General features: G+C 39.3%; 1 protein-coding gene across 3 annotated transcripts in view; it reads left to right on the top strand.

Annotated features, from left to right (window-relative positions):
* The window catches only part of LOC110952264 (inactive phospholipase D5-like), a 90,149-nt gene extending 63,680 nt beyond the window's left edge, over nt 1-26,469 (top strand). For all 3 annotated transcript variants that reach the window (XM_051959511.1, XM_022195751.2, XM_022195752.2), the window contains exons 2-10: nt 2,907-3,043; nt 11,730-11,916; nt 15,303-15,411; nt 15,698-15,825; nt 18,157-18,354; nt 22,178-22,314; nt 22,453-22,618; nt 22,713-22,803; nt 24,245-26,469. In XM_051959511.1, the coding sequence (XP_051815471.1) occupies nt 2,907-3,043; nt 11,730-11,916; nt 15,303-15,411; nt 15,698-15,825; nt 18,157-18,354; nt 22,178-22,314; nt 22,453-22,618; nt 22,713-22,803; nt 24,245-24,795 (1,704 nt within the window). In that variant the 3' untranslated portion in view covers nt 24,796-26,469. The remainder of the gene's footprint in view (nt 1-2,906; nt 3,044-11,729; nt 11,917-15,302; nt 15,412-15,697; nt 15,826-18,156; nt 18,355-22,177; nt 22,315-22,452; nt 22,619-22,712; nt 22,804-24,244) is intronic.
* The last annotated feature ends 893 nt before the right edge of the window (nt 26,470-27,362 follow it).

Here is a 27,362-nt window from a genome sequence, read left to right as displayed (position 1 = left end):
TTTGTTATTGTTTTACAAATTGTCAGGGTGTTTCCCAGTAAGTGGGTCACATGAACTGTACACCAGAGTGATAGAGGTGCTGTCCTTTAATGTGGGGTCTCACTCCTGGAGTTCACTTAAATATGTTAAAAATATACAGCAGATAAATCTGGTTTCTTTCCTGCATAGAGGCATTTTTGTGGTCCTTAAAGAGATTTTAGAAAAAAACAACTACATACCATTTAATCCTCATTGAGGTTGCGGGGGTGCGGGAGTTCATCCCAGCTGACTTAGGGTGAAAGCTTAATAGACTGGTGACACCTGGACAGGTAACAGTCTATCACAGAGCTACACAGAAACAAACAATCACACTCACATTCACACCTACGGACATTTAGAGTCAGAAGCCAGAAAGGGAAGAAGCCAGAAAACCCACACATGTACAGGAAGAACATGCAAACTCCATGCACAAAGATCCCGGGAAGGCTGGGACGTGAACTGGGGATCTTTTAGCTGCAAGGAGAAAATTCTAACCACTGAATTAGACATGTCTAGGTGTATTAGAGAAGACAAGGTGTGGTGTAGATAAGAAGTTGTGGCCAAATTCAAAAGACACAAATGACTAGAACTGCTGTTTTTCTAATCTTTACATCATTACGCCACCAGGGAACGTGGCAGAGTTATGTGACGATCGGCATACGTTTGTCTGTTATTCCGTCTGTTGGCAGCATTACTCAAAAACGGATTTGGATAAAATTTTCAGTGAAGGCAAAGCAAGGCAAGTTTATTTGTATAGCACCCTTCAAGACGATTCAAAGTGCTCGAAGGTCAGAAATGACACAAAGACCAAGTGATTAGATTTTGGCAGTGATGCAGCTTATAGTCTGTTAAGTGTTAAAGATTTCTGTATCATTGTGAGAAAGCAGCACATCATGGTAACCATGACAACAAGTGAACGCTATGTCAGCAAGCAGCTGACGATCACATGATTGCGACTACAAATCCACCGTTGCAGACTTATCAGGACTTATCCGTCAGAAATGATAGGACTGAGCAGCCTTGGAGGGGCACTGTGCTCTGAGTGCTTTTATAGTTCTGTATTATTAGCTGAACTTTATTTTATGATCTGTGTGAATGAAAAATATTAAGTCTGGTGAAGCACACTGAAGTAGTTCTGATGCTTTCTGTGACATAAAGGAGAAAAATCCATGCACTTAAGGAGTGGTTCTCTATTTTCTGTAATGTAATTTTAGTGAAAAAGACACTTCATGTCAAACAGTTCTACATGCTGAAATGCTTCCAGTTCTCAGTAACGTGTAGGTAATCTTTTAAATGCATTTTTGATGCAAAGACAACTGTCTGGGAGGTTTGTAAATGGCAAACACTAGCATCTGAATTCGTTTTTTGTTCCTTTTTCCAGTTTGAAAGCCATCCCACAGTGCTCTCTCCTCAACACAAACTTGCAAAGACCTGAGCTGACGTTGCAGTTTAGACAATCGCAGGTGGAATTAATCACAATAAAATGATGTGACATGAACAAATGTCACCGTAAAATGAGGCAAATTAATCACAATAATATAAAAAAACGACATGCAGCATAAACTCATTTATTCTCCGATGTTCATCAGAACCCCTGAATCGATCCTGCAGAGTCTGAGTTTTGTGTATTTCTACAGTTTGTAAGTTAAAAACTGCAGTAGAAGCAGAAAGTGGTTCATTTATCTGCTGCAGCCTCCAGTTGAGGTATTTTATATTTATATCTTTGTTAGGGTGGTGCAGGGATGTTTCTAACGCAGTGCAACAGACGCCTTTGCTCAGTTATTTTCTGTCTTTGCCACCAAGTCCTCCAAAGGTCCACAAATCCCCGAGGAAATATTTGCAGTCTAAGAAACAGGAGCACTCCCCCCTCCACCTGTCAACAATAATGAATAGTGTTCCCCTTTTTCAGAGTAGTTTCACACCCAGAGGGGCTCTTTGGATGACGAGTTTCAAATATTGCATTTTCTCTCCAAAACCACATTTTGGTAATGCAATCTGTGCATAGAGCAGATTAGCATACAGAGAACTCCCAGTACGGAATGTGATATTTTTATAATGAAGCCGTAGAACAGGGTGTCAGAGATGCGGCCCGCGGACCAAAACCAGCTCTTCAGAGGGTCCGACCCGGCCCGCAAAGTGTAAAAATTACAGAGAAGACATTAACTGCAATTTGTAAATTAGTAAAACTATAAATTTAAAATAATTCCTAGACCATGACAAGTTGTTTGATTATCAAGTAAAATACTAGATTGCTCTTTGTTCTTTTGTGTCTTATTTTTCTAATATTTTGTTTTGTTTTTGTTGGTTTTTTTTGTCCGATTATTATCATTTGTGTCACATTTTGGCGTTTTGTGTTTCCTTTTGTCTCTCTTGTGTTTGTTGTCTCATTTTTGTCATTTTGTGTTTTGCTTTATTCATTGTTTTGTGCATCGTTTTGTCATTTTTTGTCTTGTTTGTATATTTTTTTGCCACTTTGTAACTTTTTTGCCTAACGTTTTGTTTTGTTTCATGTCATTTCTGGCATGTTTTGTCATTTTGTTCCTCACTTTTGTTTGTGTGTCATTTTTGTAATATTTTGTCTTTGTCTTTTTTAAAGTAAGATACTATATCATTCAGTTCCAGACACCTGTGAATAAATGTTTTATGCCTTTGCAGACACTCTGATCTGTGAGTCGTAATGTGGAAATGATAAACTGAGGCTGAATGTTGCTGAAACTGAAATTATTTTCTAAAGAAATTTCAGGTTGTTCATGATGTTTTATAGAAAGATAATTCCTTTAATGTGAACATTTTCTGAATGTACTTTTTTGCTCGTTTTTACGGCAGAGTTGAAGAGCAGAAAACACAACCTCGGCGATCAATGCTGTTTTCCTTTCTGCTTCTTGCAGTCTCAGCAGAAGTGCATCGTGATCTTTGCCTTGGTGTGCTGCTTCGCTGTGCTGGTGGCGCTCATCTTCTCCGCCGTGGACATCTGGGGCGAAGATGAGGACGGAATCACGGAGGACAACTGTAGCAGGAACTGCAGGTGAGGAGCGAAGAGCCACCAACACGAAGTTCAGTTTCCTAAAAAGTTGTGGCCTTGTTGTGGTGATTTTTGTTTTAAAATATTTAATCTAAAGCATTTTTAGAGGTCTGATCAGCTGCTGCATAGTTTATGAACTATACAGCAGCTCCAGCTAACTGTCCAACCATCACTTACATTCATTTAGTAAATGAGGACAGAACAAATCTCCAGACTTTAGAAAGTTTTGAGGATATGGATCCCCAGACATAAAACCGCAGCAGCATGTCCTGCTGGTCTGGAGAGAAAGCAGCTGATTCAGCAGTCCTGTTCTCTTCTCCACTTCCTACTGGTTCCCCTCCATTAGACTCTTATCATTCAATTTAACATTCAGCCTTGAATTACTTCCCCCTCCTCTCCCTTCCTTTGTCCATCCACTCTCTCCCTCAAACCAGCCATGAGCAAGCTTTCAGAGATCTCCATCAGGCGTCCCTCTTCTCCACTTAGGGCTGAAAAGTGCAATCCCGATTTGTAAAGCCGAATCGGACTCCTCTTCTCCTCTGAAGGACCCTTTAAGCTCCGGGGAAGAACGAGGGATAAAAACGAGGCGGCGGGAGGGACGGTGATCCAGATGGAGGCAGGAGAAGAGGGTGTCATGGTGGATTTGGGGTTGAGAGATGAATAGATTCATCAGCTCCAGAAATGACTGTCAGATTTCCACTGGCTTTTGTTGTGACATGCATCATCTGGCAGAGCTGTGAGGTGTGTGATTAATGATTTCATGAAGCATTTTTGCTCAAAGCAGGTTCAAAATAGAGAAGGTGATCCATTACTATGAAGCGGTGCAGTAAAAATTCCTAAAGGTGCTCGTAATTCCTCAAAGCAAAAGCATTTAAAGACCTTTTCAGTCGTTGGCATTTCAGTCTGAAAAATAATCCTGCAAATCAAGACTCCTGAATAATCTAAAAATGCTAGACCGGCCTTTTCTGCTTTAATGCCATTACTCCCCCAACATTTTTTTTTTTTTTTTTAAAAAGCTTTCTGAGCCTTTTAGCTTCCCAAATAATGACTCAGCAGCTTTTTTTGTTTGTAATTTAAACATGTCAGCTGGTTGTTTTGTTGTGCAGATTTCCTTTTAATCTTGGTTGCATAATGAATGATGCTAATCAGGAACTCAAGAACAAGAGACCTCACAAAGGTCGTTTCCACTGTGTGTCTGCATAGAAAAACAGAAAACATCTCCCTTAGTGGTGACTACAGCAGCTCTTTGTGTCTGGCTACATGGTTACACTTAATTTCATCCTCTTCAGCCTGCATTTCTTGGTTGCTGGAGCAAACTGGTCGCAGATTAAACCCACTCCTCTGATCGTATCCAAAGAGCCAGCAGTCTGATGCATCCCTGGTGTACATGTGTAATTGCCTGGTGTCAGAGGGCTGATAAGACGGTTAGTATTGATCTACAGCTACTTTGTTGAAGGGCAGAAATGATGCTCCGAGAACCAGACTTGACTCATCTCTGAAATCTGTGAAGCCAACGGTCGCTTTGGGATGCATCGTTTGAAAACCCTGTTCAGTGTAAATGTCCTTCTTTCTATCGGCATTCGGGCAGCTTCTCGTATTTTACTGAACAGACATTAAAACGAAATGATTTTAAAGAAAACACAGAAAGCAGGACCAGGCTACATGATGTAATGTAGTTATGTGGGCTTTAGCTACACTGTAAAAAAAATGTATCTGAGCTCTAGTTGAGGCACTATTTCAAATAAATCCCATTTGTCTGTTTTGTTGAAATTGGCTTACTTCAAACCAAAAGGACAATCTCACTGGTATTTGAATGGCACAAAAAGTGCAAAATGCAGGTTTACTGCTCCATTAGCATTGTGCATCAGACGTCCACGTTTCTTCAGTTCTTTCTGTTGCAACTAAACCGCCGTTCATTTAGGGGGGATAACAGAGTAAACCGCTACATTACACAAAACATTTCACAATTAGATAAAGCCTGTTCTTCAGTTGGATAATTTAGAACCTTCAAAGCGACTTTCTGTAAAATTAACTTGCATCATTGCTCATTTGAGAGGAATAAAATGACTGAACCTAATTCAATTGTCTCTTACTGACATGATTCATCTAACTGGTCCAGCTCTTTCTTCAGTGTAAAATAAAATTGGTACTGACTATCTTTTAGAGTCTTAAGTTCATCTTTAAGTTCTTAGTTGGCTATTTGCAGACAAGTGAATAACTGAATTGGAATTTTAAAACTTAGGAAAGAGAGTTGGAATCGCAATGTTGAGTGGATCTCTATGCATCTCACATAAATTAGTCATAAAAAGCAACGTTAGACAGAAAAAGCCGATTAGTGGAAACTCCTGGTGTCACAACAACAAAAAGAAAGATCAGTAAAGCAGCTGACAGAAGGTCTACTACTAGAAATAAGGTCAGATTTTGCTATTTTACCTGAATATAGTCTGACTCGGTCTTGGCAGCGCTGCAATAGAGTGAAATATATTCTTATTTTTCTGGGAATGAGTGAGCCCACTGTGCTCACCTGCCTCGCTGTGCTGTTAGAAATCCATTACCATTCAGAGCGAGAGATTCCTCATTCAGACGCCCGCCTCATGTATGCACACACACACACACACACACTGAAGTTTACAACACTCGGCAACATCGTCTGCATAAATCGATGAATCCTCCGTAGGAAGCAACATCCACCACCTCCCTGCTTTCTCCACCTTTAATACCAAACCCTGTCCGGCTGTTTGAACGAGTCACAATCACTATTCATCACAGCTCAGTGCCATTAGAGTGGACTGAGAGGATCCTTCTCAGAATAAGATCACCCCTCCTCCTCCTTCAGTCTTTTCCATCCATCTTTGTTTTCCCATTTTTTTGCTACAGCTGTCCTAGTTTTATCTATTCAGAACAAATGTACCGTGTGGTGTAAATCTTCTCTATAATTTCATCACAGCTCAGTGTTTTGGTTTCTTTTCATTTCATTGCTCTGTGACTGACAGACAGGAGAAAAGAAACTCCTTGTCTTTCCTCCTGATCATCCCAAACTCTGCTTCACTGAACACATCGACCGTCGTTTCCACGACACTTCAGCACGTTATGATCACACAAAGACGCCAGTTTCTGCAGTTTGACCTGTGGCAGCTTTCCAAATCCTGACTTTGCTTTGCTTGCGCCAAGAGCACATTTTTCAAGCTGTTAGCTGGCGACCGGCCTCTCCATGTGATGCCGCTGCATTATCACCTGCAGCACTCGATCCCACCAGCGTGCCCTTGAGTCGAGCACTCCATGGACTCTGAGCTGTCAATGTTTGGCTGAACCCTGTGCGCTTACTGCTCTGAATGCAGCCATGAATTTCAAACAAAGCAAAGTAAGTCTTTAATATGATACACTTATCTCAGAATCAAGGAATGAACAATTTACTTGGGAATTAACTGAACAAAGCTTCATCTACTAGGCTTAAAGTGCAACAGTGTGTGAAACTGCTGCGCCGACGCTTCACCCAAATATAGATTTTATCATGTGGTTGAGAGCAACAATCAAATAACACAACCACAACAAGACAGCTACACCAGTGCATGAGCTCATTTTAGATGTGCACTAATCAGTCTTGTTGGATCGAATGTTTGGTGTAAAGTGAAAGACAAAGAAAGACTGATAATTCCAGACTGGATTTTAAACTGCAATTTTCTGAACATTTTACTGTGTTTCTGTTTTATTAAATTACAGATCATATCTGGTAAAGTCACAGAAAAAAATATTCATCTACATGTTAACTGTAAAAAAAAACTATTAAAAAAAAGTCACACTTTTACCTGAATTTGCTGTTATTTTTAAAATCATGCGTGATCATTTTTTAAAAAATGCCAGATATTTTTAACTTATTTTACAAGTTTTCCCTGTTTTATAAATTTACAGATATCTAGTAAAAATCACAGAAAAAAAAGCATTAATCTACATGTTATCCATTTAAAAAAGTAACAAGTCAAGACTGTAAATAACATCCATATCCAAAATATGACAAAAAACAGTATTTGTTCATCATTTGACTGTAAAATTACTCAGTGTTTGCTACATTGAAATCAGAAAATTGGTCATTATTTTACAGGTATTTGCTGATATCTGAAAGAAAAATCATGTGTGATCATTTTGAAAAATAATTGTACAGATTTTCCTTGTTTTATTAAATTACAGATAACATCTACTGAAATCACAGAAGAAAACTTAATTTACACATTACTGTAAAAAAAAATTCTTCACATTGTCTGCAACTAAAATCTGTGTTTTGTCTTTTTACAAATAGTGTTTTGTTCTTTTACAAAGTTTCACTGTCAATTATACAGTTTTAGTGTATTTAAAAGTATCACGTAGATATTTTACAGTGAGCATTACTCTATTCCATCATTTGTTCAGTACTTTGTCTTGTTTTTTTTTCTTTTTTTAAAAAATGGATACAGGGGATTCTAGACATGAACTTTTGGAGCATTTAGCTCCTTCAGATCCAGATGTTTCTCTCACAGTGAGCAGAGACCAAAGCCGAGAGAATATTTGAATTTCATTTGTTGTCTGAGCAGAATATAAATGACAGTGTTTCATTGTGTTCTGGTGGGAGTGTCGACGTTCAGCTGTCAGCCTTATGAAGTGATAACACTGCTTGTCAATATTTCATTACAAGCTTGTTATACTGAACCAGAAAGGTCAAAAGATTCTGCTATTTATTCTGCTTCAGACCGTCTGTAGGAAACTAGACATCACCTCCAGATGGGGAAAACATAGATTGAAGAATTTATTGTCAGAATGCAGAAAAGGCAGCGAGGAATAGTTCTTGTTTTGTTTTTTTCTTTCCTTCAGGTAGTTACTCAGGTAAAAGGGAGTGCAGAGTGAGAGCAGGACCAGAAAAAAAAAAAAAGACAAACTCGGCTAAACATTACCACCACGGGAGAAAAATGAACAGTCTGAGGGGCCGTTTACACGAGGACGCTTGCAGGTAAAAACGGCAAAATATTTCAACAAAACACCCTATCGTTTATACGAGGACGGCGTTTTGGGGGCTTAAAAATGCAAAAATTTGAAACCGGCCTCCAGAGTGGAAAAGTAGAAAAGCTCCGCCGTTACGTTTCCGTCTAAACAGCAAAACACAAAACTTTGCCGAGATCTGACCACGTCACGTACGCGATTACGTCACATACGTGCGCCGGTGCTTTGGTTTGCCGGCCGGTACAAGGACGTAAACAAAGATGTGTGATTATTTCCATCCTTCGTACCTTCAAGCAACTCTGGGAGCTCTATGTACACTACAGGAGTCGTACCAACAAACGTACAGAATCTGTACAGATTCCATTCATGAACATTTACCGCGGCGGAGATCCGAAAAGGGAGATAGCACGCATGCGCGTAGACATGGCAGAGTTTTATCACAGCGCCACCCAGCTGCCTGGCATGCATATCCAATCGAATTCCACACACTATAGAGTCACCGTATATACGCAGATTTCCTTCAAAACCACTCGTCTAAACGTGAAATGACAAGACACCACTTTTACGTTTTCTGTTAAGATGGTCCTCGTGTAAACGGCCCCTAAGAGTTTATCTAGAGCTGCGTCCTGATTTGACGGATGATTTTCAGCTGTGCAGGTGATTGAGTCAATCAGAGAAACAAGGAGTGAGGCTCATCCAGTTACTCAAACTCTGACTCACATCACAGCTGGCTCTGCATGAAATCTAATTTGCAATGAACAAATGATATTCACAATCTGGCATAATACTCTGTTTTTCATTTTTAACTAGGCGGTAGCATCATGACATGACTTTTCATGGATAAAGCGAATCTTTAGGCAACCAGCCAGCAAATTTCCATTCTTAATTAAATCAATTTCTAAGTAATAATTTCATCTTTTTCTGCAAAGCGTTTAACTTAGCGAGCAAAAAAAAAAAAAAAACAACAACATGAGACTCCAATAAAAGAACTACAAATACTAAATAAGCCACAACAAAATGAGAAAATTCTGGAAAAGGGTGCAGAAGCATTCTTATCCGCAAGAGGATGCTTAAACAACACGAAAAGGCACAACATTACACAAAAGGATGCTTAAATAACACAGATTACAAGTAAGATGCAAAACGGAAGCTAAAAAGATGCAAAAAAATAGACAAAGACATTAAAATGACACAAAAAGACATGGAGGCGTGTTAAAGTGACATGAATATGACACAAAAAGATGCCAATACACCACAAAAATGACAAAAAGAGATGTGTGAATAACACAAAAATGTATTTTTACTGTAATCTCACTGTAATCCGTGAATAAATTCCTGGTTCTGTTACTTTCCTGCATCACATTTCATCCACAGACTCAATCAGCCGCTGAGGTGCAGCAGAATTTACATCTGAGCTGTTCACCCTCACCGAACAGCCTCTCTCCACTTTGTGTTTTGTTTTTAGATCCAGCTGGCAGAAATCGATGCCTTAGCCAGATGCAGGGAGATTGTGGGGAGCGCTGGAGCTTGATAATAGCCCGCAGATCCAGACCTGCCACTGTTAATTCAGGCTATCGACTGTATTGTTAATGCTCCTGTCATTTTTACGGCATTCTGCTAAAATACAAACCGGAGAGTCTCAGGATTGCCAAAGTGGTGTGCAGAAAACACTGAAATGCAAAACAACTAGCAGCAAGAGCGTTCTCCCCCTGATTTAACTTTCAATTTTGCTGTAAGAGACTCAAGTAGATTGTTTGGAGAACAGAGCTGTATTATACTCTTATCTGACATACAGGAGAGTTCTATTATCTCTGTGTATGATTGCATGTATATGATATCACCCCAGACTGTTGATGATCACATTTAATCAACTGACTGCTGAGAATTACATTACATTGCACCATGTGATAGCACAGAGTCGTGCATATAAGAATACAGAAAAAAGTCACTTTTCCCTGACTAGCTATAATTGCTCTGCCCTGCTGACATGAATATAACACAAAACACCACAAAAAATGACACCAAAAGATAGAAATTAGACAAAAAGATGCTTAAATAACAAAAAAAATTACAGAAAGACACAAAAATGACATGGAGGTCTTAAAATGACATGGAAATTACACAAAAATGGCACAAAAGACATACAATGTGTCAGGGGTGTGGCGTGTGGAGAACCCAAATGCAGACACACTAGACAGTCGGCCTTATTTTATGAATAAAGGTTTATTTAAATAAAACAACGGCTAACTGAAAACAAGACTGAGATGGCTTCTCTAACAAAACTACAGCAAACTACAGAACAAAGGAAGAATACTCACAAAGCAGGAATAAACTACTAAAGGCCAAATGAGAATCATAGAGTCCAAAAAAACGATCCAAACGGGGGAAAAACGGTGTAATCCTGTGAGCAAATAATCCAGGGGAAAGGAGGGAGCAGAGACAGGAACGAGGTGAGTCCAAGACAAGATTAGCCAGCAAACACTGAACACAATGACCGGACTTAAATACAGAGGGGGAACACAGGTGAGATGAATCTGAACTGATTGTGTCAGGTGAGCAATCAGTGACCAAGAACAAAGGAAGCAGAAAGCAACAGACAGAGAGACCAGACACACAGAAGGAAAAACAGGGAAAGGTATCAACAAATGCAGAATCCTAACACAATGATGCGAAAGGATACTTAAATAACACAAAAATGATACAAAATTGACAAGGAGCTGTTAAAATTACTTGAATGGGATACAAAAATAGAACAAACAGACATGAAATGATGCAAACGGATGTGTAAATAACATGGAGAGGTGTTAAAATGACAAGAAAAATGACACAAAAGACATACAATGATGCAAAACAAATAGAGAAAGAGACTAAATCGACCTAAAACGGCACAAAAAGATGCTAAAACACAAGAAAATGAGACAAAAAGACGGAAATTACACAAAAAGATGCTTAAACAACACAAAACTGACACAAAAATGACATGAAGAGGTACTAAAATGATATGAAAATGACACAAAAACGGCACAAAGACATAAAATGATGCAAAAGGAAGTGTAAATAGCACAAAAATTAGCTAAAAAGATGCAAAAAAAATAGACAGCGATTATATTGACACAAAAATGGCGTAAAAACACGAGGAGAGTAGGATTGCATGTATATATCACATCACCCCAGACTGCTGAGAATTACATTAAATTGCACCATGTGATAGCACAGAGAGTCGTGTCTATAAGAAACCGGCAAGAATACAGTAGAAAACTGTGTCACTTTTCCCTGACTAGCTGTAATTGAATCTGCCCTGCTGACAACTCTGAGCATCAGCCTTCAATAATCCTCAGCCCTTGCTACAGGCAACAATCTGTGTGAGATTTAATGATTCTTGATGGAATCAAGGCCATGTATGGCCCAGAAATCTTGATTTCTCTCATTAAGTTAATGATTCAGAGAAAGAGGAAGAAGGATCATTTGTCATGGGCCAGTATGAAACGAGAAATACAACCTAATTTCACTGCCACCAGATCTCATAATAATTCTGCCGCTAATGCAAACAGATAATTGCTTTGTGAGAGGCCATAAACCTCACATTAATTCCTCCTGCATTTTTCCATTAACAGGTCTCTATAGTGGAGCCTAATGATGCTTTTGCGGCTTTTTCCATCTTCTTTGATGCATGTTTTCCTCTTGCATTCACTCTAGTTTTTGTTCCTGTTGTTCTCCACAGAGTAGTGCTGGTAGAGAACATCCCAGAGGACGTCTCCTTCTTGGACAACGCCACCTCCCACCTCCCCCTGTCAGCAGGACTCTACAGTTTACTGGACAAGGCCATCCGAGCAGTGGAGATAGTTTCCCCGCTGTGGCTCCTCAACTCCTCAGATTATGAGTCCAGCTTCCAGCCTGCTGCCAGACAGGTAAAACAAGAACAAACCCACAGAGAGTGAAGCTTCTTAATCTGTATGTCTGCTCTGTAACGATCATTACCACTGAGATCCTTTAATTGTTAAATTAGTATTCATTAAAAACAAAGATCCTGCATTTAAAATCTCACTTCAGTCCAAGTACAGACACATACCACAAAAATCACATCAAAATCTCCAAAATAAAGTGTTCCTTCTACCCTAAAAAGTTACCCATGAGTGATATTTTGCACCAAATTTTAAATTTTAAGAGCTTATAAGCAGCGTTTTACTGTCAGCTTCGTCTAACTACATGTGGTTATCAAATAACAGAAAAAGGACAAAGAAGATGCAAAAATGAAGTGAAAAAAATGCAAAAAAAAAATAGACAGAGATAAAAATAAAAGCAAAAAGACACAAAAATGACACGGAGAGGTGTTAAAATTACATGACTATGACACAAAACGGCACAAAAGGATGTTAAAAGACCACAAAAATGACACCTAAAGACAGAAATTACAAAAAAGGATGTTTAAATAACAAAAAAATGACACAAAAGTGGCATGGAGAAGTGTTAAAATGATCTGAATATGACACAAGGATGCTAAAACACCACAAAAATGACACAAAAAGACAGAAATGACAAAAAAGGATGCTTAAATAACACATAAATGACAAAGAAAGACACAAAAGTGGCATAGAGAGGTGTTAAATGACATGAAAATTACCCAAGAATGGTACAAAAGACATAAAATGATGCAGAAAGATGCATAAATAACATAAAAATGACAAGTAAGGTGCAAAAATGAAGCTAAAATATGCAAAAAATTTGACAAGGAGATCAAAATGACGCAAAATGACATGGAAATCACATCAAAATCTTCAAAATAAAGTATTCTTTCCTCTCAAAAAAGTTTCCCGTGAGTGATATTTAATACTAGATTTGAAGAGCTTAGAAGCAGCGTTTTACTGCCTACAGTTTCATCCAACTACATGTGGTTAGCAGACAGCATGATACAAAAAACTCCACTCTTAAGTCCCCAGTTTGAATCCTGACCGTCCTGATATTTGCTGTGTGTCTCTTTCTCTCTCTAGGTTTTGTTTTCTTACCTGCAGAATTTGGTTTTATTGTCACATTTCTGCTGCTTAAAAATAAAATCTACCTCATACTATCCAAACAATATATACAAAAATTTAGAGCATGTAGATAATATTGTAAAAATAACTATGGAAAAAAGAGTTTGGTAAACTTATATGAACTCAAGTATTAGTTGTACTTAACTTTTTCTCATGTGCAGATGTTGAATAAAGGCAGCAACACTGCAGGTAAGATCATATTGTCTGTCTTAAAGAAGAACACGGAATTATATCACTTCCATGAAACTCTGGAGGGTTTTGCAAGAGATTTATTTTTTTATGCAAATCATTGCAACCGAGGCAGCAGAGCCTCAGATATTCTGACTGGTAGAAATGTGATTCAAGCCTAAGAAACACTGGATGCTCCTTTTATGTAACAATTTAATTGCAGATCCTGTTACACTGTTTGGTAGAAGCTCATGTCATTTAATCTCTATGCTTTTAGTGTGAAAAACAGCTTTTTGTTGTACCTCAGAAGTTTTCCCCGTGGTGGTTATTCAGCATTGACAACTGCGATTCTGCTTCTTTTTTTTTTTAAGTAGAATTTACAAAAGCAGAATTAGTCCACTTTTCTTGCTCACAGAGTAAAGAACAGCTCAGCTCAGGCTCTGTCAGGCTGAACTGGGATGGTGAATGAACAGCTCTGTTCAAGTCCAGCTGCAAATTCTCAGTTGGATTAAGGTCTGAGCTCTGATTCCAAAACATTCACCTCGTTGTCCTGCGGGAAAACAAATGTTCTCCAAAGGCGCAGTTCTCTTGCAGGCTGCATCGGGTTGTCCTGTACGTATGATGCTGCCACCACCATGCCTCACAGTGGGGACGGTGTCACAGGGGTCTTATTAAACGTGACAAATTGGCATTTTCCCATGATTTGTGTGGTTACTACAAAATGCATGACATACTTTTGAACTAGAAAACATCCAATCAACACATTTTTTATTACATATAAAATGAGATTCCCAACGAATTCAGCCACCTAAAGTCAGTCACTACAACACAAGATTAGGAATATTCTCCTTCAAAAACATCAATTTCAACAAAGGAGTTTTTTATAGTCTTGTGTTGGTGGGGATCAATTTAACATTTGCTCAAAGCATCTTCACATTCTTTAGTGGAAAAAAGTAAGCTAGAAATGTTTTTTTTAACCCCTTAAACTTCAGTGTACCGCCGGCGGTACACTTACTAATTTGCATAGGAATTTAAAGAATTATACAACCGATTATACAAACACTATACGCCGATGGAAAGCTGAGATTCTCATGAATCCGCCGGTATAAACCACTTTCAGATGTGATTACCACAGCGGGTAATATAAACACATTTCTCCAACAAACAACGAATATCCATCCATCCGTTCTCTATACACGGCTTCAACGCACACAGCGCGACTCACATTTCCAGGTTCATTATTACACACAGATGAAAATATTCCACAAAAAACGGCCATAATCCAACCTTGGACATCCAGACGACACAACCCAGTAAACTATTTTGTCCAAAACATGTCCTGAAGTCGGTATATAATCCACAAATCGGTCGTTTTCAAGGAAATGCACCTAGCGATGTGCGTCCAATAGTCCCTGTACTTCTCGTCATATTTTTTATTTACAAATAGAATATTAGCGATTTTTTTGTACTGAAAGTGGCTGGAATTGACTGCAGCTTTTAAAGGTAAACTTTACAGGGCAATTCATCTAGGTGTGTGTGAATTCTGAACAGGTTTTTGTCAATAATAACAAAATATATATAACAGTGCTTGGAAGTACACCTGGCTCACCCTTCCTCTTTTACTAGTCTGTCTTTCTGCACATGGACACAGTTTTTTACAACGGTCCTCCATGTTTCTTAATGATGGATTTAACTGTACTTCAAGAGATATTTAGTGGATTTTTGTCCATCCATCCCTTGTGCTTTTCAGTAACCTTTTCACAGAGTTATTTGAAGTGTTGTTTTGTCTTCGTGGTCTAGTTTTAACCAGAAGTGCTGATTCACCAGAGACTGCACCTCGCAACCCTGGAGTGCTTTTTATAGGCACCGTATAAATAGTTGATCAAAACAAAACTCTACAAAAAAAAAAAAAGAGGAGACAAGACTTCACAGTAGCTGTCTGTGGACAGATGCATTGTGGGAAATGTAGCCCCAAAATAGCACAAAAATGACCTGTGATGGTTCCACAATAGCAGTAAGCGTGAAGTCTGTTTAATCTGAATCCACACAGAGTGAATTTCGTGTGACAGCCGTGGTCTGTTGGTGTGTCTCCTCAGGGCAGAGCTCTGCTGTCCAGGCTGCAGGGGCTGAAAGCCAAGGGAGTCCAGCTGAAGATCTCCAGCGGGATGATTGACTCGACTGAGCTCAAGATACTCGCCAAACACTGTCAGCTCCCACTTTTACTGTTTCATACAATCTGCCTGTGTGCATCCAAACATGCTGCGGCTTAGCTCTGCCCGTTTAATCTGTCCGCTCCCCATTGTTCTGGTCCCTTCTTTCAGTCACTCTCCCTTCATCCGTCTTTGAGTTTCATTTTCTTGCTTTATCCTGTCTCCGCCTGCAGCCACATCCATCTTTATCCTTCTCCTTGCCTCGCATGCTTTGTATTTATTCCGGTCTTTTATCTAATCTCTTTTCTGTCCTCTCTCTTTCTCTCACTTTTCATTTCTAGATGCTGAGGTCCACTATGTGAACATGACAGCGCTGACCAAAGGCAACCTCCACTCGTCCTTCTGGGTGGTCGACAGGAAACATTTCTACTTCGGCAGTGCCAGCATGGACTGGAGATCTCTAGCCACAGTATCGTAGAGCCACAACACACCGAAACACAAACACTTTAACACACGCCGCGGCAGAAAAAGAGTACAATCTGTAAATTCACAAATGATCTCAATTCCGTCCTTCTGTCGAGGGCACTAGTTATCTTTCACGCAGTCTGGTGTCATTTTCTGTCCAACTCTGCACATTTACATAAGATTTAATTAGAGAGCAGATTCAATAATGACCCACTGGCTCAGACTCATTAAGTTCCCAGGCTTTTATGCAAAATTGTTCATCAAATTTACTCCTCCTAAATCACCCAGCGTCATAAGCATGGAGGAGTTTGTTAAAATACAGGCAGAACAGCTCAATTTACTGTGGACGTCCAGTGCTGTGCAAAGATTTTAAAGTTAGTATCCTTTAAAAATATGTTAATAATTTAACTTTATTTAAAGTCCAGGAACCAGAAAAAATAAACTAAAATCATATTTAATCACTTTTTGCCTCTGGTTCTTCTATGCACGCAGATGCACAGTTTCTCAGGGCAGTTTGCTGCAGGACTCCTTATTCTTTTTGTCTCTAAAATTAGTTGGGTCAGTATATATTTGAGGGACTTCTGATATATCTTGCATACCTTTTTATTAAAAGTAAAAAAAGTTTTCATGTTCATTATGATCATGTCTTTACAAATTCCATAATTATTTATTATGGAAACAAACACTTATGAATAAAAAATGACTGGATATCTCTAAAATGTCAACTAAATAATCATCCCAATTTATAACAACCACCTTCTAATTAGCTAAACAATAATTAAATGATTTTTTTTTATTGTGTTGTTTTTATTAAGTTGACATAATCATGACATATATTTATTTTTTGGAAATATATTAAATTTTATATGGAAAATAAACTGTATCCATGTCTGAGAAACCACTTTCCACTAAGTTCTCCGTTACAAAAACACCTCTCCAGGAAGTGTGTTAATTCCAGATCACATGACCTGCTCCACATGATGTCATTTCCTCCTGGAGAAAAGACTGGAAGACTCCAAGGCTTTCTGAGTTATTTAACATAAAGTAGTCAAAGGATTTACTTCAATATCTTTAGAAATAACTTTCAATTTCAATTGTATTTATAATATTTAGAAGAATCTTTCTCTAAAAATGCCATGTGGTGTTTGGTTATAGGCGGCCAAGTTGGTTTTAAGTCTGGAAAAAAAAAGCAAAAATGTCAACTATGATACCTGTCAACTATGTTACAAAAAGTCCCACAACTGACCCAGTTCTTGATCACTGTATGTTTGGGCTCACTATCCAGCTTCAGAATGAATTTAGAATAAATTAGCTGTCTCCTTGATGGTCAACAATCCAAACACCAAACACTCCTAAAACTTTTGAAGACAACTACAGATATTAAATAAATTTACTTCACTTTAACTCTTCACTCAGTAGTGATGTCTACAGATGCCCTGAAAGTTCCATTGTCTGGATAACATATTGGGTTTTTGAGGAGAGTCAGCTGACTTATTTAAATGAGCAAAGCTGTATTAAAACACACAGACAATACAGATAGTGAGTTGTGAATTCATGGGTTGATGGGCTTGTCTAGATTAAAATACAAGAGGCCTTGATTTATTGATGAAGACAAAATGCAAGGAGCTCAATGCGTCCACTCAAAAAACGTATTTGTAGTTTCCGTAGAACTTCCATTATGTTTGATTTTTAGTGTTTTACCTTCTTCAGACAGCAGCAGAAATCAGATATTTAAGTTACGATGTGCGCAACTATCAGAACACCCTTGTTTTGTTTCCAGTTTCTCTACATATTTGCAAAAGTTATGGACTATATATTTAGTGACTAGAATTTTAAGATAATTTTTTGTGTGACAGCAGGAGATTACAGGATGCACTCTCACCACTTGGCTAGACCTTAGCTTTATTAGAAATATGAGTCAACACTGCAGGGACAGAATAAATATGCAGAGAGACTGGGGCAATTTATAACGTGCAAGTTGAGAAGCTGAAACTCATAGAAGGGAATCTTTGAAAGGAAAACGCTGCAGAGAGCTAAGAAATAAACATGAGAAGAGAAAGAAGACCACTGTGGTGTCTTTTTATTATGGATGGAGGTTTCAGTTGGATGAGATTTGTGGATAAAATGTCCTGATAAGAGGAAGGTGGGTGGATGTATAAGAAAACCAGTTAATGTGACTCAGAGAGGAAATGTAGATGGAGATGATGGGCAAGATTTTTGCTGATGAAGGTGGAAGTAAAAACAGTACTCATAGGGATAATTACAAATACACTGATGCAAACGTTTGTGGTCTTTGTGCTTCTAGTTCTCTAAAAGGTTTGCGTTTGTTCTCCAGAGGAAGGAGCTGGGGGTGGTGGTGTACGACTGCAGCTGTCTGGCTCTGGACCTCCACAGAGTGTTCAGCCTCTACTGGGGGCTCCAGTATAAAGACTTCATCCCGTCCTTCTGGTCCAAGCGCCTGTTTGCCCTCTACAACAGGGACGAACCGCTCGAGCTCACGTTCAACAGCACCAAAGCTCAGGCCTACATCTCTGTAAGTGGTGATTAGAGCTTTACTTTGAATTCTACATCAACCCAGGTGGAGAAAAAAAAAAGTTTTATTAATGTAATGCTGTAATGGTGGATGCGTCAAGGACAAGGTTCATGAGACTTGCAGAGAGGAAGGCTTGGATTACAAAAGAGCCCAAAATATATTCAAAGTGATATTGGACATAAATTAATTAGTTAAAACAGTAGATAGCTGCCAGGTTTTGGCCTCATTATTGACTCTGCAGTCATTAATTTGTATTTGCGGTCTAAAGTGATACTTTACAGGCACATGAAGTCAGACACAAAACACGTACATTAGACAACAGCATTTACTTTCCTTCTATTCACACTCCAAAATATAATGCATTAAAAATGTAATAAAATTAAGTTTAAATGTTTGTAATTCATTTCATTTGAAGTGAGACAGCAAAAGGTGTTACAAAAGTGTTGCATAAATCTCTTATCTTTCTGATTTAGTGAAGGCAGTTTACTTTAGTGGGTTCTATCAACTTGAAATTGCATTTTGTCCTTTTTGTATTTGAATTTCTGCCAAAGAGTGAACATTAGGTTCATTAACTCTTGAGCACTGTGCATCAGATATATACATTTCTTCAAAATGTTCTGCGGTAATTCAGTTGTTAATATCACAGAGTAAAGAATAGCAAGTCTAATGACAAAAAAAAAAAAAAAAAAAATCAAAAAAATATCACATTTTATAATTTATACACAAGTTAGAAAACTTGGAAGTGTTGGTTTTCCCTAAAATGAAATTGTAGCATTTGAAAGGACTCGTATGATTTAGGCATATCTCTCAGTTAAACTATATTACTATTACTTGTTAGTGTTATTTGGATGAACTTAATTCAATTGTGTGTAAACAACTGAAGCAATTAATTTAAGTTGGTCTTGAAGAACAGACAATTTAAATGTGATATTCTGTGTTTGAGATGAGAGGAACGAGCAACCCTTATTTCTGCCATTTGGACATAATCAATCATGAAAAGCACAGGAGTAATAAGTCATGTGAATTAAAGGCTCGTTTCACTTCAAGGACTCTGCCACTAAATTATTGTAATGTGCGGCACCACAAGAAGCACATGTGTAACTAATAACATCATTAACAACTGCAGGCTGTTTAGATGAACTAGTTTCAGAGCTCGAGGACTCGGTGTACTGACTCTCTCTCATGATTCAGCAAGAAAACGGCAAAACCTACACACTGCTGAGCTTCCACAATATTTTATTGATAAGTCACTATCATGATTTGCCAGAAGTGGAGCTGAAATCACCCCATTCATGACTCACTGTACAAGAGCACACACTCATATTTGCCTTTTTTTCCCTTTTCACAAGTGTGTAAGTGTTCGCGTCACTAAAATGACGAACTGCATGAACATTCAATTTGCAATTATGGCTTAAAAATAAAACTACTTGAAAGCACATCCTACTGGGAGGTTCACAAAACCTGCATTTGATGGCAACTGAAAATTCTGAATTTCCGATATCTGACTGGGAAATTAAAAAAAAAAAAAAAAAAAAAAAAAAATCACAGAAAATTCCACCACTTAACAACTCAAGAAAGGTTTCTGAACATCTGCATTTATTGTTAAAAAAATCTTAGATGTACCTTTTCTGTATTTTCTGCTTCTCTTTCTTTAGTTAGCTGAACTACGCGTCTGTTGACATGTCGTTCATAGAAATACAAGAGAGTCCACTGAATGTGCAGAGATTGAGAAATGGTGGAATTTCAAGGTCTGATTTCCTCGTCCTGAGGTACATCGAATGCATCTTAAAAAAAATTTGGGCGCCTCACACCACTCAAGTACTGTTGTTCCCAGTGATTAAACACAAATTAAAAACATATGACGTATTATCACAGTACAACATTTCAATCTGAGTGCAAGTTATCACTTACAGACTATACAAACCTTTCCCATCTCTAACATCCATCCTCAGCTCTAGCTGAAGCCGAGTGCTTCTATGTTGGGATTTCTGTGCGGTCATCCATTAGACTGATAAAGGTGTGATTTTTTGCACTTTGACAGGTACAGGAGTGAGTGACGTCAGTGAAGCTCAGAGGAGGTCTAATCAGACAAAATAATGGCAGACACCTGTGTGGGTGCACCTCTGGTTTTCAAACGGAGCAGAACCATCGTTAATGTTATCAGCTGCATCTGTGCTTTTACTGAATGACAACTCAGAATTTCTACAGTGAAAAAGGCCTGTTATGAGAAAGTATCTACAGTACAGCTGAAATTAGACAGATATTCAGATTTTTTTTAGCAAGGAGCTCTAACCTAAAATGTGCAGACTGTAAATACAGACTTACACCTATCAGCCACAACATTAACACCACCTGCCTAATACTGTGCAGATGCTCCATCAGACTGAGCTATGGAGAATGTGGAGGTTGAGTCAACACCTTGAAAACCTTTGTCGTGTTTCTAGAAACCATTCCTGGACAGTTTTTACAAGCAGCGTTAACCTGCTGAAAGAGGTCACTGCTATCACCCATGAAGTTGTCTATGATCGCATTTCAAAAAGTTCTCGACCTCACACACAAATAAGGCGCTCCCATTAACTGTATACTATCAAGCGTTACATAACTGTCCACAAAAACTCAAATGTCAGAAATCCCACTTGGTTAGCCACCATTTTCAAAGTGATGAAGACATCATGCATGCTGTTGAGTTTCTGGAGTCTCAAGTTGTGACCTTCTGCTACAGATACCGAAGTTTGAACATCGGTAGACCAAGTACATTGAAGTTAAAGGAGAATATGTCAAAAAAGAATGCAAGAATAATATTCCTGACATTTTCTGATGAGGCAGAGAACCCTCGTACATGTCCTGCAGCAATGTTTAGATTGGCCTCAAAGTAACATCCACATAAATGCCAGAAGTGGAGGGTTCCAGTATAACATTGTCCAGAGCCCCACACCATCTCCACTAACCTGCCTTCTTCCTGACATACATCCAGATAATATTTCTTCCCAGATATGCCATCCACATGATGTGAAAGACAATGTGTTTCATCAGACCAGGCCTCCATGTTCCATTGCTTCAGGCTCCAGTTCTGGTGCTTAAGTGCCCATTGTAGATGCTTTTGGTGGTGGACAGTTAGCTTAAACACAAGACTCTAGTGCTCCAAACAAAAAAGATGCACACTCAGTGAAGGACCTAGGATCCCTAACCCATCACTGTACACACCAGTGAGCAGTGATTCCTAACATCTCTGGGGGTAATCAGGTGGAAACCTCCCTTCATCGGTGTTTCACTTATTTAGTCCCACAACACCTCCAGGAGGCTAGGTGGTGAACTCCAGTGTCCCAGATTCACACTGCTCCTACACAATCCAAATAGCACTGCCACGTTCAATTGACCTAGGCCCGTTTAGGAGATGCTCCAGGTAGTGACCAGTGCTGATGCTATCAGTTAGCTAGTGCAAGATGCTGAATACCTAGTGCCAACTGCTAAAAAGCAGAGTGAAGGACAGGGCTTGTCTTCTGCCTCACCACCTCTATTTCATCCCAATTATTATTTCTCCTAATCCATATCCACTGACTAGATCTAGCAGCCAAACAAACACACTCACATGAATACAGTCATTTTCCAACGGTGAGCAATGATAAGAGATGAGATAATGTAAACAGTGTTAATGATCACTGCTGTAGATCTGCATATAGACTCCTTTAAGTCATTTTGGAAATTAAGGTTTTTGCTCTCAAACCTATTCATGTTTGTTTCTATTGAGAAGGATCCATAGTTGTGCATTCTCTAACCCACAGCACTTCCTAACGATCTTTGCTGCCTTGCCTCCTCTTGACAGAGTTCGCCAGATGTTTTCATCCCTAAAGATCGCAGCACCGATCTGGAAGCCATTTCCAGGGTCATCCAGGATGCTCGACATTTCATATACATCTCCATCACTGACTACCTGCCGCTCCTCGGCAGCAGGACTCACAGGTTAGAGGCGGCTCGGCTGCTATACAAAGACTTAGCAGGCAGTTATCATCAATAGCTTGGATTCCCTGCTTTGATTTGAGTGATTAGACTCCATCTCTTTGGCCGTATGCCCATGTTTGTGTCTTTGTTGGTGCCAAGGTACTGGTCTCGTATCGACGATCTCATAAGAGAGGCTCTGATCCTGAGGAAGGTGCGGGTCCGTCTGCTGATAAGTTTCTGGGAAAAGACCCATCCACTTACTTTCAACTTCATCTGGTCCCTGAGGAGTCTGTGCATGGAGCAGGCCAACTGCTCACTGGAGGCTGTGAGTTGAAGGCCACTGTGAGCTATTTTCGACTCTGTAGATGTACTTTATCAATGCTTACTGCATCACTGCACGTGTCTTTGTGTGTGTGTAGAAGTTCTTCAACCCCAGAATGCAGAGGGACGGCAGCCTCCAGGGAATAAACCACAACAGGTTTATGGTTACAGACAGAGCCATTTATTTAGGTGAGCTCATCGGCTAGACTTTGTGACTGTATGTCTGCTCACTTTGTGCACGTCTACTTTTCAGTGGAATTAAAGGAACAGTTCGTTATTTAAGATAAAAAGATCAGTATCTAAAGGGGAAATTAGGCAGAAGGAAACACTGAACTTGGCTCTCTTTGCAAGTCAAAAATACACCAAACACACCCAATAAGTTTTCAACATTTAGTGCAACTTCTATCTTATTTATTAAATCACTGCACAAACTGTAATTTGAAAATTCCTATTTCAGTGTTATAAGGACATATGTGGTACAGCTGCTCTTCAATTTATAGCCACTGACAATTCAACACCTTAAATTGTGAATTTTTTTTTTTTTTTTTTACACACATTTTTGTGAATCATTGACAAGAAATAGTAGCCTAGCCATGCTACACCCATGTTTCTGACGGCACAAGGGTCTAGGGAAGCTCGACAGGGAGGGAGGCGGGCTAAAAGGTTGTCTATCAAATCCCTCTGCAGCAATTGGGTAGGTATACAACCAATCAACGCAACGAATAGGCTGACGTAGTTCCGAGAGCACCGGCGGATTGTGGCTAAGTCCCATTAGCTTCCCAACCAGCGGAGCCAACTGGTATATTAAGGATTTGCCATATCCCGTCGGCATAAGTCCAAATACGTCTTTCTTCTCAATGAAACACTTAAGTGCCGTCCTTTGTTTATCTTTCAAGTTGAATTTTAGCTTCAAATCTTTAAGGGCTGTGGCCAAAGCAGAGTCGAAAGATAACCGTTTATTGTGCGCTGGTTGTTTCTGTCAGAATCGTCACGCCTCTGTCGTCACTTCGTTGCACCCGCCTTCTGACTCCACACTTCATGGTGATTGGTCCGGCCAGTTTTAGGAGAATCCAGCCTCGAGCCTTATGGAGGGTAACTAGACCCTCCCTGGCAGAGAATTAAATTCGTTGCCGTGGGTTGTCTAGCGTGGCTAGGCTAAAGAAATAGTGTTACGTGTTCCATTTTTTTTCAACTTTATGCCACCCTCCTTGCATTGTAAAGAGTTTTTGATATTTTTTCTAATAGTTGCTGCAATTTTTTCTGATACACTTGCTTTTGATTAGCTATTTGATGCTATAAAAGGTTACATGTTGCCATTATTGAAAGTCGGCACCTGTAGGTCTCCGTTTGGGAAGTAATAGCCCTAATATTCCTCTGTCATTAAATGAACTAAGTTCTTAAAATAACATAATAAATGAAGTGTAAATAATTGTGTAAAGTTTCAATTTGGCCTACACAAAAATTTCCTGCAGAAATCCCTGTTTAGTTATTAGAGGTTTGTTCAGCAACTTCCTGTCCGAATTGAGCTGTTGACGTTGGGTAAGATTCCTTGAACAATCCCATCAGTTCTCTGATGTACTTAGTAGTCAAAGTTGTTTTTGTCTTCTTCGTTGACTCTGTGTCCCGACAGGTAACCTTGACTGGGTGGGGAACGAGTTTACCTTTAATGCCGGAGCCGGCCTTGTGATCAGTCAGCCAGAAGGCGTCGAGGAGAGGAACTCCACAGTGGTGGAGCAGCTACAGGCTGCATTTGAGCGGGACTGGTTTTCACGTCACACCTGCTCCCTGCAGGCTAATAATATCCCTGTTTGCAACAAGCACCAGATGAACAGACGGGTGCCACTCAAAGCCAGCCACCTAGACAGTGGACCAGTGCCTATCAGAAAAGGGCCGCATGATAACAGACCTGCACCGATGAGGAACCGTCACAAAGTCGATGGACAGCCATCAGACAAAACAAGGCACCACGATGACAGACTAAGTAAAGTTAGTCACCAAGACCTGGCCAATGGACTTGTGCCAGTTGTGGACAGTTACCAAGAGAGGGGTCAAGTCAAAATGAGCCACTTTGATGACGGACAGGTACAAATCAAAGGTAGCAACCACGACAATCCAACGGATCTACCCAGTCAGTCAGCTGAGAGCAGCGGCTTCAGAGAGATCTCCAACGGATCTCTGTGACTGCAAAGCATTGTGGGTTTGTTTTCACCAAACAGTGTCTAGAGAACTGCTGGTCTCCAAGGGCAATGGACTTCTTTCAATGGATCTTTGTAGCATTTTATTATTGTCATTTTGTAGAAAACTAAAACTTTGAGGATTAAAGTGTCAGCAGGTTTGCAGGACTTGATCAAGGACACAAAAGAACTTAGGGAGGAGAGTAAAGGCTCCTTTGCAGTCAGGCACTCCTGGCGATTCATGAAGAACTACTCATTTATATGCGAATATTACCTTGCAACTTATTTAATCTTTTTTCTTTCCTTGTTGCGGTCTCTCAAGGAAAAGGGAACACATGAAACTATATTCATTGCCTGAGCGTTAAATGTCACTTAAGCTATTCGTGGCAGTCATTTATCACCCTTTAAAAGGGGGAATATCACCCGCATGCCTGTGAAGAGGCGATGCAGCATGTGTAGCTACAATTGCTACAACAAACATTAAACATACTCTCCAAATAGTGGGAGATTTACCACACAGCTTTAGTGGTGATCTTTTATTGCCTCTCGGTAGTTAAAGCTTTGGCCTCATGTAAATAGTAATGTGCATCTCTGGCTGTCTTCAGACCGAGCTACAACACATTAAATACTACAAACATACTAACTACAGCAAGTGGCTTCAGATCTCTAAACCAACCAGAAAGCACATTTTCGATAAATCTGGTTAAATGACATGAATAGAAGCGGACAACCTCATCTGACCTGTCAGTTGATAAACCCTAGAAGGAACCTGGTTTTACTACTCTTGTATTGGAAACAACCCCATGTAAAGTTTAAGATCTGGGGCTCTAAGGCATTGATCAAATTGTGTCCACCATGTTTTACCGTCATCATCCTAAGTACAGGAAACAGCTGCAAAATCCACGCTGCATCACTCATGGTGCATATCAAAAGGAGTCTCTTTACGGAGCCTGTGATTGAATTAGATGACATCTGTTGTGCTGCGGCCGTGCATTCCCCATCAGTCCCTGCTATTGAAAACACTACAGCCTTCACTTGTTTAAATCAAAGAAAGGTGTGGTGTTTTTTTCCCCAAGAGGAAGAGATCTGAAAGGACCCTTACAGATAATCATTGCTGCTTTCACACACAAATCTTGGAAAAGAGCAGGAACCGAATGGATATCGATAATATCCTTCCAAATGCGATGCTGTGACTTATCGAACAAACACTGAAGGAGCAGTTAGAAGAAAGGGCCAGAGGGTCTCGGTTGTCAGCCAAATCAATACGATGAATTTTTAACAGAGCTCGACAATTGCAGGTGCTGCAGTTTAACCTCAAGGACGTTTTGGCCTGTAATGTCATGCTTGTGACTGATTATACGGTATATTCCCTTTACCATGCAGAGGCCAAGCTAAAAACATACGATTGTCAGACGTATAGACAGAATAATTAATCTACACTGGGCTCAAAGATTGTAGCAACTTTCACTCGCTTTTGAATGATCGCATGTCAGTTTACACACTTTTTGCTACAACTTTTAACGACGATGCTTCTGGGGTGTATAATAATGTAGAAGCATTTCATAACTTCCAAAGCCAATATTTGGAGCAAACATGAGAGCTTTACCAGAGAGAGCTACATAGTGAGGTTTTTATCCACATTATACAGGCTGTTATGATCAGTACCTTAATGTGAAAGCAGTTTTGTCTGAATTCATTCAGCAGGATGAACATTTCAAAATTGCTATCAGGAAACTGGAGCTAAAAACAAAGATTTACAGACAGTCACTGTGGTTGACAGAAAATGCATCAATGGTTATTGATTGGTCATTTTTTAGAACAAAAACACCAAAAAATTCCCAGTTTCCAGTTTCTCAGTTTTTAACATTTGCTGGTCTTTTGGGGCTTTTTAAGATAATGAACAATATGTCTAAGTTTTTGGACCTAACTTGAGCTTGAAAATTATAAACAATTAAGAAATTAATCAACAGCTTAATTTAACAAAGTGCATCATTAACTGTAGCCCTAAAATAATGCAGGGTTTCATGACTTTTCAGAGCATTTATGGAAACAGTATTTGTGCCTGGCCTGTTTGTGCTGAAGGTCAAATCTAAGCCACTGTATAGATGTTGTCAAAACACGTTTCTTATTATAGAAAGAATGTGTGAAGCCAAATAACAGATAGCGATGAAAGAGCAGAGAAGTGGTTAATCAGAGACCCAGCATTTCACAGCTGTAAACTTATTGTGGATAACTTCTGCCATCTAGAGGATGGCATGAAAAATTCTACAAACTTCAGTGAAAAGCAAATGAAATTCAACCTAAAAGAGAAAGTTTAGGTTCTTTCAGCACCCCAAACCTTCTTTTGATGTTTTAAAGAACCTTAAAGAGAAGTCTGGCTGCTTTTTTCTGAAGCTTTCAGGATTACCATGACCTCGATGGCTGATCTGTTGCAATACAATTTAATTTTTTAAAATCAGCATTGATCAAGGACAAGTTTATCCACATTATTTACCGAATAAACTCACAGATGACAAATTAAAGGAAAAATCTAAGCCCTTGACCAGTATAGGGAGATGATCTAGTGACTCCTGC

The sequence above is a fragment of the Acanthochromis polyacanthus genome, chromosome 15, assembly GCF_021347895.1.
Source record: "Acanthochromis polyacanthus isolate Apoly-LR-REF ecotype Palm Island chromosome 15, KAUST_Apoly_ChrSc, whole genome shotgun sequence".
NCBI classification, from domain to species: Eukaryota; Metazoa; Chordata; class Actinopteri; family Pomacentridae; genus Acanthochromis; species Acanthochromis polyacanthus.
Note: the sequence above shows the minus strand (reverse complement) of the source record. Positions and strands in the feature narration are given on the sequence as shown.